The sequence below is a fragment of the Sarcophilus harrisii genome, chromosome 1 (genome assembly GCF_902635505.1).
Source record: "Sarcophilus harrisii chromosome 1, mSarHar1.11, whole genome shotgun sequence".
Taxonomy (NCBI): domain Eukaryota; kingdom Metazoa; phylum Chordata; class Mammalia; order Dasyuromorphia; family Dasyuridae; genus Sarcophilus; species Sarcophilus harrisii.
In genome coordinates, this window is record NC_045426.1 from 316,471,512 (window position 1) to 316,483,719 (window position 12,208).

A 12,208-nucleotide genomic window follows, 5' to 3' on the forward strand; every position below is an offset into this window, starting at 1 on the left:
TAAACTTGTTCTCAGTTTTTAAACTTTGGCTTTTCAATTCAGTTCTGACTTCTTGCCCAGCCTTCTAGATGAATTCCATGTCTGAATTGCTCTCTTTGGTTGCCCACCAGCTTTCTGCGTAATTCCTTGGATCTCAGTCTAGTGAATACTCTTTCTCAAGGGTCCTAGAAATTGCTGCTTATATCTGGCATTATTCCCACAAACTACCTCCCACTCTAGGTGACACGGACTAGGTAAGAATCAATATCAGATATCTGTTGTTGTACCTTTAGATGAAGATATTTAATTTCTCTGGGCCCTAATTTCCTCATTTGTAAAATAGGGAGGGGGCGATGACTAGATGATCTCTAAGGTTCCTTCTGGCTCTACCTCTATGATCTCTAAATTATCTTTCCTCTTTCTTCTGACACATTAATTGGATTCCTGACTGAAAAATTAGTAAAGTGTAATTCTACTCCTTAAGATCAAGGGCTAGCTCTATTTTGTGTATATATCCTCAAGGCCTAATACAGCACAGTCCTTTCAGTTGTGTCCAATTTTTCATGACCCCAGTTTGGGGTCTTCTTGGCAAAAAACACTGGAATGGTTTGCCATTTCCTTCTCCAGCTCATTTTACAGATGAAGAAACTGAGGCAAACAGAGTTAAGTGATTTGTCCAAGGCCACACAGCTAGTAAGTATCTGAGGTCAAATTTGAATTCAGGGCTTCCTGACTCTGAGCTCGCCATTCTATCCATTACACTATCTAGCTGCTACATACTGCAGAAGGTATTTAATAAATGCTTATTGATTGATCTGAATCCTCTTTCTCAGTAATATGTGCTGCTTCTTAAGTGCAGAATCTATTTTGTTTTTGCCTTGGTATACCCAGCACCTAATTTGATGCCTTTCACACAGTGGGCACTTAATTAGTGTTGAATTAAATTGGATTTCTATTCTTTCCCCTGCCAAACTTCCCTTCCCACACATCCAGATCACAAGGGTACATTTGGAAGAGGGGATGATAAACCTACAAAGGAAAGACTATACAAATTCAGAAATAGGATATAAAGTAATTAGAAATATGATAGTTTTTAATGGCACCTAAACTTTGAACATTTTATTGAACTTTATCCAGTCCTTGGATCTAACTTTAGTCATTAATCTGTCTAGTCTCAAAATATCTATATCTCATATGGACTCCAAAGAAAATGCCCCCAAAGTAGTTTCCACCAATTTAGGATTCACCTCCCTAAATGAATGGGAACCAGATCATTGTTCTGCTCGACAAGGCCAAGTTCTCTTCATTATCAAGGGTAGTATTTTGATGCTTCAACCATTCAGGTTTAGCCAACTAGTATCTTACCTTCTTCCAAAAGAAGAGAGGGTACATAGAGTTCTATAAAAGAAAAAAGGAATAGAGAAAAAAAGAGGAGAGGACCCAGAGCAGAGTCCCAGAGAATACCCTATGCTAAAACAGCAAAATATGAATGGATGTTGAGCCAAGAAGCTGAGGACTGGTCATAGAGGTAGGAGGAGAACATAGAGAGAACAATCATAGAAGCCAAAAGGAGGACAGTGTCCAGAAAAAGGGGATGAAGGATGGGAGGATGAGGGTAGATCAGCAGTATCGAGAAGTCCCTGAGAGTGAGAACTGAGAAAAGACCATTGAATTTAGCAGTTAAAGAATTATTAGTTACCTCAGAGAATGATTAGTTTACCTGAGTCTCAATAGACTGATGAAGTTGGAAAACAGATTAAGAGATTAGAAAGTGGAGACAGGGAACAAAGAATTCTTTCTAGGAATTCTGTAGTGAGAGGATAGAGAGACACAGAATAAAAGCTTGAAGAAAGATGGCAAGAACAAATAAGAGTTGTATTTTTTAAAGGATAGACTAAATCTGAGAATGATTGTAGACAGTAGAGAAGGAACTAGTACAGAGGAAGAAATTGGAAAGAGAGAGAGAAATTCCTTTGAGAGGGAATGATGGCCAAAGAATAACTGAAGCCTAGAGAAGATGGGGAAATATTGCATCAGGGCACAGAAATTAGAGATCAGAGGGGGGTTGGCCTGAGCAAGAAGGAGGGTTTCCTTTTCTTTAGAAACAGGCAAAAAGCAGGAATGAATAGGTGAAGATTTAGAGGGGTTTCCAGGTATGAGATAAAGGAAAAAAGGAGGCTCATCACAGATAGCTTCTATTTTCTCAGTAAAGCAGGAGGTGAGACTATCTATTGAGAGAACAAAGAACAAATTTGGGGGGACTAAGGGGGAAAAAAAGAGAAAAGTAACTTGATTCTAAATGATTGTAATTCCATGTCATTCAGATTTAAGTTGGATATTTGGGATAATCAGTTATGCAAATATCCCCTAAATTTCTATTCAGGGAATTCTCTATCAATAAATCTGGAACCAAATAGAATTACAGCATCAAACAGGGACCAGATGGTAATGAAAATAGCAAGGAAAAATGTCCCTTTCTCTCTCAGATTCCCACTGACAATCAAGTCAATAACTATTTATTAAGTATCTATTATGTGCCAGGTACTGTGCCACCTGACAGTTGGGAAGGACACTTTTCCTGGATGACTCATATATTCTGTATTGAGACCCAGCTCTCTCCAATAGATTAATGATTTTTGAATTTTTTTGGTTTGTTTTGCCTTGTTATTGTTTCTACTGTGCCTTTAGAACTACTTGCTGTTCTTTTGCCAAGCTGCTGTTGAAAGAAGTTCTCTGCTGAGAAGTTCTCTATAAATATCTTTTAAAATTTTTTAAACTTTGTATTACTAGGAAATGTTTCACACTTGAGTGAAATGAGCAGAACCAGGAGAATATTGTACACAGTAACAGCAAAATAATGTGATGATCAACTATGATAGACTCAGCTCTTTCAGCAAGTCAGTAATTCAAGTTGGAGTAGAAAGTGCTATCTGCATCCAGAGAAAAAACTATGGGGATATTGAATATGGATCTAGTATAGTGTTTTCACCTTTTTGTTTGTTTTTTCTTTCTCAAGTTTTTATTTCCCTTTTTGGTCTGATTTTTTTTATACAATATGACAATATGGAAATATGTTTAAAAGAATTATACATGTTTAACCTATATCAACTTGCTTGCTATCTTGGGGAGAGGGGAAGTAAGGGAAGGAGGGAGAAAAATTGGAATAAAAAATTTTTACAAAAATGAATGTTGGAAACTATCTTGTATTTGGAAAAATTAAATAGTATTGAAGAAAACAACTTTTAAAAGTTTTATAAATACTATTGTTTATTTGCCTGTGGCTTCTTCTTTAAAGCAACTGGACTTCAAAGTTCTTGAAATTGTTTTGTGCAATAACTTTTGTGAATTACAATAGACCTGGAAGGAAACTGCCAATCATATCTAGAAAAAAGAATTATGAAGACTAAATGTGGATCGAAGCATAGTATTTTCATCTTTTTGTTTGTTTCTTCCTCGTGATTTTTTTCCCTTTTGGTCTGATTTTTCTTGTATAACATAACATATATTGTAATACGTGTAAAAGGATGGCATATTTTTAACCTATTATCAGATTGGGTGCTATCTTGAGAGAGGGAAGGTGAAGAAGGGAGGGAGAAAAATTTTGAACACAAAGTTTTACAAAAATGAATGCTGAAAATTATTTTTATATGTATTTAGAGAAATAAAATACTATGGGGAGGGGGTGGGGACTTGTGAGACTGCTTTATAAATGAACCCAGGGCTAACACATCTTAAGCTATTATAGTTAAGTATTGCTGTAGCCTTAAAAACTTGTGTGTGGTTCAGACAGCATTTAATAAAAAAAAGCTGGAGAAATATCTAGAAGCAAAGCGAAGTTTATTATACGTTCTCGAGAATCGGGAGTCCCACCCATTGAGCAGACAATGGAAGGGAGGAAGCACCGTAGGGGGCAGGGTCAACACTTTTTATCCCTAACGCAAATACCCCCTCCCACCACTGACCCTCATCCTTATTGGCTGAGGATCTTACATTCTAAACGCGGGAACTACCCAAGAAATTGAACTTGACCAATAAGTACATAGTTGCCCATATTTGATCTAGCAGAAAGACACTGATGTCATAGGAGGATAACAAGGGGATTTAAGTATGCCTTAGGGGATAGCAGGGAGGGAATTTAAGTATGCCCTTGACTTGATGCTTAAAGTCCTTCAGGCCTACTCAAACTTTGAAATGAATGAAGCCTTACTCGATTTTCACAACTGTCTTGAAAGATCTCACCTCATCTCGTTCAGTACCCCCTCTTTTATTTGTACACTGAGATCTCTTCAAATTCTGGTAGCCTAACTTCACATTCCCTATCGGATTCAATGCTAATACAGTGATTTCTTGAAAGCTGCGGTAGCTGTTCTAATGCATTTTATTTAGAAATCAAAATAAATGCAGATAACTATTTAGTATATTATGTTAAACTAGTAGAGATATAATGGCAATAAAATATATACATGTTATAAATATATCTATATATATGAATAGGGAAAGGGGAAAGATTTTAAAATAGGTTTACAACCAAACATGGTAGCCGTCTGAAATATTTATTGTAAGGTACTTGATTAGAATATTTCAGTTGTTGCTTTACACAGAAAATGCCATGTTCACTAATACAGGAAAACAGCTTTTTCCTGCTGCTTTGCTTAAATATAAATCATTGTTCTGTCCTGTTTGGTCTTCTTGGACCATTGGCTCCTTTTAGTACCATCATTCTAACAGACCCTTCAGCTTTCTCTTCTAACCTAATCATTCTAGATAATGAGTTTTGGACTATTCTGGTTATCAATCCGATCAAACAAGGTATGCACTACTGAGAGCTATAAGGCCAAATCAAAGGAGCTGCTCCCACCAAGCCAGGACCACCAGGAAGGTGAGGTCCAGGTCTGTAAAGGAACATGAGCAAGTTTCCTAATGTTCTTAATGATTTCTTTTACTAGATTTCCATTGTCATCAATCTTTTTGCACAAACTCCCCCTTACTCGACCAACAAATAATCCAGCACAAGTCTATATTGTAAACAGCCTCTCTGATTTGATTAGCTTGGTCAGCCAAAAGATCTAGTGCCTCAGCCATAATCTCTACAACTGCTTGAAGCTTAATTATTCTGTTCAACATATATATTGGGGTTCTATATCCCCAACTTCCATCTTAAGCCCAAGTGAATGACCCCTAACTATTCTCTCTGAAGGCCAGGCACCACCCCAACATTTGCATCTGCAGTCTGAGTAATAGAGGTATCTAAACCCCATTTCTCTCTTCCCAAATCATTATACAACTGAATCCCTAAATATCGGTTTGCCTATTCAGGAAGAAAAATTCTGGCCTTATTAGTCCAATATAGCAAATCCCTGTCCAATTAAGAGGTAGGCGAGTATCAGCAGTTAGTCCACAGATCTAATAATGACCCATTAGAACAGGTTGTTCCCTCAAAAATATGTCTGAACTATTCCTTGTAAAAGGGTAATATTGCTGGTCTCTCATCCCTAGGGACCCTTCCCCTACAAAGGTGACATACTGACATTTCCATAAACCCAGCTCCTTCCTCCAAGAGTCCCATGTTTCCTAGGTGTCCCCATTGATGTCTAGACAGGTAAAAACTTAGTTTTCCAAATCCTTGCAGCCTCCCTCGTATTTCCTAGAGATAGAGCAGACAAAAAGCAAGCCTTTTGTCAATCCGCAGCAATTCCTAAGGAATTGTGCCAGAGCTCCCAAGAGCTCCAAACGACGACTGCAGTGCCCACTTGACAACTGCAGTGTCCACTACAAGATAAGGAAAGAAAGCCTTTTACCTTGTCCAGAGTTAAGTCCACTCACATATACTATTTCCCAGCTTCAAACTTGCCCTGTTTAATAAAACCTATCTTCTGTCAATGGCCACTGATGTTTCTCTTCTAGGTTCCAGAAATCAGTCCCATTATGAATTTGGGATCAGTTACTAAGGATCCAAGCTGGGCTTAAGGAGACAGGTACCCATGGCCATTGGCTCAATTGTTGGGATCCACCACAGATCCAACAATTTGATAAGTTAAGAGTTCTCCCTATATTCTGCACGAGCAGGAGGAGCTGGTTCTATTCTTTGGAAGACAGAGGTCTAGTTTCTATGGCTATCATGAGGAAATAGGCAAAACCAAGGCTCAGGGAAAGCCCCATGAGAGTTCCCAGAGTAATTAATGTAAGAAAAGTCATACAGTTACAATGCATTGGATTCAGAGTTTGTGTTCCCATTCAGCAGAGGTCCCCTCCCTCAAATGTAATTTGAGATCTCCCCATCTTCAACTGTCCACTCGGATAAAGGTGGCGCCACAGGTCCTTTTGTTCTGGTGTGATGTGTCCAGCCTCGGTCCTGGGTGTGAATTGCAGTGTCCGAGGTCAGTATCACCTGGTAGGGTCTGTCCCAGCACGGAGTCAGCTTCTCATCCTTCCAGGAAGGGATCAACACCCAATCTCCAACCTGAATTCTATGAACAGGGAAACCTAGAGGAGTCTGAGCTATTAACCCTTTCGTTGCCTTTGTCTCAGTTTCCTTAACTGTTCTGTCAAATCTCCTTAGTTGTACTCCAAGGTTATAAATTGCTAGCAAGATAAACAAGAGAGCAGAACTCCTGACCCTCCCCAGTTCAAGAATTTACAATATCCCTCTAAAATATTCCAAGATACCTCATTGACATCTTTATCTCTGAGTATTCAGACATCCTGTCTCTGGGTTTTAGGATTTATGGCCTCCCCTATCCAGACAGAAACTTTTGAGGGCTTCTTGGTTCTTTGTCTTTAGAGAATATTTAAGAGGGCTTCCTCCCTTCGATTGTCTGATCGATGGGTGGGACGCCCCATTCTCGAGAATGTGTAATAAACTTCGCTTTGCTTCTAGATATTTCTCCAGCTTTTTTTTATTAAATGCTGTCTGAACCACACACTTGTTTTTTTTGTTTTTTTGTTTTTTTTTTTTTTAAGCCTAGCCTTTCTTTGTCCAAAAAGTTGTCTATTCCTTAGTTATGGCCCATCTATCTGCCTGGCATCTTTTCCCTGTCCTGAGCCTTCTTTGAAAATTTTCCTTCCTTTTGCTCCTCATTCCATAAACTGGAAACATCTATGCTTGGAACAATCTAGGCTTAGACTTCATATTTTCCTGTCCAAATTCTCCAAAATGGGAACCTTTTCGCAATTTTTCATATATCTCTGACAGAATCCTTCATGACATCCAGCATATCTGGGAACTGCTCTGACTCCAGAATTTCCTTAGATGCCCCAAAGCACTATGAATTTTTTTTTTTTTTTAACCACAGCCTGATAGCACATTTCTGGTTACTTTCCTTCCCTAGCCTAATTGGAAAGTTTGTCCCTATTGCATGCGGTGTGAAGGAAAATGTGCAAACCTGGTTGTGAGGTCTTGACCCCTGCTGAAAAGGTGGGTGCTGGGTCAATGAACTACCTTAATATCCTTCCCTTATTGACTGCCTCCTGTTCCCCTGAATGTCGCTAGTTAAGCCTCCTTCTTTTGGAAGTCTTCACTTAAATGCATAAAAAAATGAGGATTTAATGCTCTAAATACGACTTGCTCATCTAATTCTATGGTAAAAGTCCTTTTTTGTCCCAGAAAGAAACTCGTACAGGTCCACAGTCACCCGCACTAGCATATAAGAGGTGCCTCCGGTCAAGATTCCACCCCACCCCCACCCCGACTCGCATTGATTCCCCTTGATATTTAGTTTCCATACCCGGACAGCTAATACTATTGCCATAAAAACCACACTGAAACTTTCACAGACCTCAAGAGAGGTCATTAGCAGCAGGGGAAGGATACAGTGTAGCTGATGGCCTTTGCCTCATCCCCCTGCTTGGAAGGGGAAACGACCCCTCACGGGAGCGAGATAAAGAAAGATCCAAAGAAGGAGCTTTGTGGCACAGCGCAAATGAAGGTGGATAATAGGGATCAGTGACGTGGCGGGACTTCCTCCCGAAATTCAGCGGACAAGGCCGAGAGTGGGGGAGCTGCAAGGCTTCAGAGCGGAAGGCCGCTAACAAGCAGAACCGACAAGGGTTCAAGTACAGATTAGACTAGAAAAAACGGACGCCTACATTTTCTGTTCTGTCTCCGCCTCCGAGCGTCGTACACGCCCCTCACTCGAGGTTCCCAGCCATTAGCTGCCCGTCCCTCCCCCGTCTCCAGAATGGGCCAATCCGAGGAGGCGGGGCCTTGAGGATCCGCCCTTGACCAATTGGAGGAAAGTGGACGTATCATAGCGTGAGGAACGGCAGTAGTGGGAGCGGGCTGACGTTGGCTGGGCTCCCGGGCAGGTGGAGGCGGTGCGCGCTGCGGTGACCCGGCGCGGTTGCCTTTCCCACCCCGCCCCCACCCTTATCCCGAGGTCCCGCGGCTTCCCGCGTGCGCGCGCGCGTGCGCGGTACCCAGCCTGTCCTAGCCCGGCCCCCGGCTCGCGCCGCCCGGAGGCGCTTCCTCCCGCGGACACCCCCTCCTTCTCCGGAGCTCTCCGTTCCCCCGTCCCGGAGCCGCCGGGATGCAGTGGGCGAGGAGTTCGCGTGCCCTGCGAGTGGCCGTGGTGCTGGCCGTGGCGGCGGTGCTGGTGCAGGGCATCCGCGTCTGGCTGGACTCCAAGCGCTTCGTCTTCCAGCGCGAGGAGATCGCGCAGCTGGCGCGCCAGTACGCCGGTAAGTGCGGGCGGGGTGCCCCGGAGACTGGGGCGTGCGGGCCAAGTGAGGGCGCCCTCCGCCCCCGCGAGACCCCCCCTCCCAGGAGCGCGAGCGTTAATGAGAGGAGCAGCGGCCCCCTACTGCTCCTGGGGGTGTGCAGCGCTGCGGGAGGCTTGGGAAAGGGAGCCACGTGCGTCCTGCGGGGTCAGGCGGCCCTTCCCCTCCCCCACTGCACCCCACGGGGGCCTCGATTTGGGGCGAGGACAATGTGCCCCTGCGGCTTCTTGGTGTAAGTGTTGTGGGGGAGGTCGGGGGTCAGCGTTTTAACAGGTCAGAGGGTTCAGAGGTTGGAGAGGACCTGAGGGACCATTTAGTCCGTACTTAGCCCTTCTTTTACAGATAGAGTAAACTGAGGCCTTGAGATGCAGTGATTCGCCCAAGGTCACCCAGGGACGCTAGAACTGATGTGGTAGCAGAAACCAGGTCTTTTGAAAGCCGGATAGCATAGGACTGAGTGGAAGGAAGAGCCGAGTTCGAATCCTGCTGTGTGACCCAGGGCAGTTCATTTAACTAATGTGTAAAATGAGAAAGTTGGAATCCGTAGTTAAGCATTTTCTGACGCTATATCTGTGATACTACAGCGTCCTTCATTCCCAATTCCCTGTTGTGTTTGACTATGCAAATCGACCAATACACATTAATTTAGCACCTTCGGTGTGCCAGACTCTGTGCTAATGAATGATGCTTGTATGTGTGTAGGAAGAAACGGCTGACATCCATGATAGACGTGGTGGTCGGGGATTGGGAAGGTGGAAGCCCTCCTATGGGCCGGGCACTCGCAGGGAGACAGTGATATTTGTGCCTGTTTACAAATGGGGAACCCGAGGTAGGCAGAAGTTGAATAAATAACTTGTCTAGGATCATGTTGCTATTAAGTATCTGAGGCAAGATTTGAAATTTTCCTGATCCTAGTATCTGCTTTACCTCCTAGCTTTTAGGTTATATAAAAGGTCCAGTAATAAGGGGTTCTTAACGCGGGGACCTTGAACTTGTTGGTTTCTGTTTTTTTTATATTTTAATAACTGGCTTTAAATATAATTGGCTTTCTTTGTAATCCCTGTTTTATTCTGTACATTTAAAATTATTTGGAGGAGTCTATAAGGTGTGTGTGTGTGTAGGCTCACTAGAAGAAAAAGGGCATTTGGAGTTGGATATTAGGGGTGACCGGGTCCCTTCCTGCCCTCCCCACTGAGTCCCCCCATCAGGACAAGTTAGACTCTGGGCTGGGGGGATCTGAGTGACATTTGGGAGAGTGGGGCTAGCCAGACCCCTAACCCTCTTAACCTCTAACCCACCGTAGGCCTTGACCATGAGCTGGCTTTCTCTCGCCTCATCGTGGAGCTCCGGCGGCTGCACCCAGGCCACATCCTGGCAGATGAGGACCTTCAGTGGGTGTTTGTGAATGCCGGCGGGTGGATGGGCTCCATGTGCCTCTTGCACGCCTCACTCTCCGAGTACGTGCTGCTCTTCGGCACAGCCATCGACACTGGGGGCCATTCTGGTCAGTTTGGACCTTGGATAAGGGAGGAGGGGGGTGGACACAAGAGGGCTAGGGGAGGGAGGCTACAAGCCAACAGGAGTTGCTGCGAGGGTTAACCTGGGAGGGCAGGAGGAATGGTGGATCCTGCCCTCTATCTGCCCAGATCCGTTGTTTCCAGGGGGTGGGGGGCTATATTACCCCACTCCTTCCCTTCATCTCCCTTCCCTGTGCCAGGCAAATGCACATCCAGCTGATCTTCCTCCTCTCTCACTTCAGGTCGGTATTGGGCTGAAATCTCAGACACAGTCATCTCTGGAACCTTCCGCCAGTGGAGGGAAGGGACAACCAAGAGTGAAGTTTACTACCCAGGTGTGTGAGGGCCAGCGGGATCAGCGGTGATTGCTGGAGAAGGCAATCTGCTTTGGGTTGGAGATAATTAAGAGGAAAAGGCTTGGGAGGCTAGGAATGATGGTGGGGAAGGGCAGTGGTTATGACTTCAGGGGAGCACTTCCCCTCCCACCTTTCTGTCTTCCCTCTTCCCTTCATTTTCCTGTGCTCTTCACCTCCAGGAGACACCATTGTTCATGGGCCCGGGGAGGCCACAGCGGTGCAGTGGGGGGCTGGCACGTGGATGGTGGAGTACGGCCGGGGCTTCATCCCTTCCACCTTGGGCTTTGCACTGGCCGACACATTCTTCAGCACCCAGGACTTCCTCACACTGTTCTACACTCTACGGGTCTATGCCCGGGCACTGTGTCTGGAGCTCACAACCTACCTCTCCAGCCAGGGACATTGACCTCCCCCGCCCGTTGACACCCCTTCCCCACACTGATGAGGGTAGCCTGAGTCTGAGATTGAGAAGGTCCGACTCTCAGGAACACAGACAGGCCAGACTCTCAGCGGGGCTGTGCTCGGGCACACACTGAAACAGGGATACAGACGCAGCATAGGAAGTTCGGTCTGAGATGACCCTAAATCTATTCCCCAGGCAGCAGTATGGGGGGATAGTGGAGGTGTCGTTCCCGAGTGTGCCCTAACCCCCAGCGTGGAACTGTGATACCTCCCATACTCTCCCTCACCAGACGCCTTATATGTCTAGTTCCCTGTCCTGGCTATGCAAAGGGGACCAGTGGCCTGTTCTCTGCCCCACCCTACCAATCTTTCCCCCTCCCCTAGTATCACTTCTCCTACCCTCCAGGTAGGTGCTGCCAATCGTGTGTCTTTCCTCATATCCTACTCCAGATTCCCCCCAACCCCTTTTTCTTTTCAGAGCCCTTAAGAGGGGGTAGGATCCCAAAGTGCTCACCATTGAGACATTGATCTGTCTCCCAGGCTATTTGACTGACTGGGGGGAGAGGAAAGGCAGAGATGGGGCTGAGCCTTTTCATCAAAGTGTCCATTTCTATTGGATGCTTCGGGCAATCCTCACCTCCAGGGCTCTGTATTGGAGGCATATCAATCAGCATGTCTCTACTGGGTGCACTCTAATCTTTATGCCCTGCCCAGCATAGAGAAAGAAAGGACCTCACAGGCAGCTTATGAAACTACAACTCACCAGGACAGTGAAGAACTGATTGATAGATTGCAAAATCCCAACTACAGGATGAATAAAAATTCAGAGAACCCTAGAACTGTAAGGGACCTTGAAAATTCAATTCCTGTAACCTTTTTGTCCATGGGGAGTCCGAAGCTTGAGAACTAGTTATTTGCCCATTTAAATATATATACCAAACTAATTACACATGTAGTCATGTGGTTCAGACTTAAAACATTTAAAAGGGTAATTCATTATGGACCTGGGAAGTAGGTGGGGCTCCAGAAGCATGTGGTACTAATAGAGAATACCAGAGGTATTTTGGCCACCTCCCTAATCCCTTTCCTCCTGAAAAATTGCGAAGAATATGTTATCCTGTATCCCTTTACAGATGGGGAAAGGAGTGGTGAAATCCAGTCCAGATAGTATTAATGCCAAACCTTTATCTAGTGCTTTTAAAGACTTGCAAAATGCTTTCCTCAGTAGTCCAGTCAGGT

At 44.5% G+C, this 12,208-nt stretch overlaps 1 protein-coding gene across 2 annotated transcripts; it reads left to right on the forward strand.

Annotated features, from left to right (window-relative positions):
- Positions 1-8,186: 8,186 nt before the first annotated feature.
- Positions 8,187-10,996, forward strand: SIGMAR1 (sigma non-opioid intracellular receptor 1). 2 transcript variants are annotated; one of them, XM_023497660.2, is made up of 4 exons: positions 8,187-8,655; positions 9,998-10,198; positions 10,454-10,546; positions 10,747-10,996. In XM_023497660.2, exons 1-4 carry the CDS (start codon positions 8,505-8,507, stop codon positions 10,971-10,973), a joined length of 672 nt encoding a protein of 223 aa, XP_023353428.1. In that variant the 5' UTR covers positions 8,187-8,504; the 3' UTR covers positions 10,974-10,996. The 2 variants fall into 2 exon arrangements, with proteins under 2 accessions (XP_023353428.1, XP_031801290.1); XM_031945430.1 differs by lacking the exon at positions 8,187-8,655 and having other exon boundaries at positions 10,012-10,151.
- Positions 10,997-12,208: the final 1,212 nt, after the last annotated feature.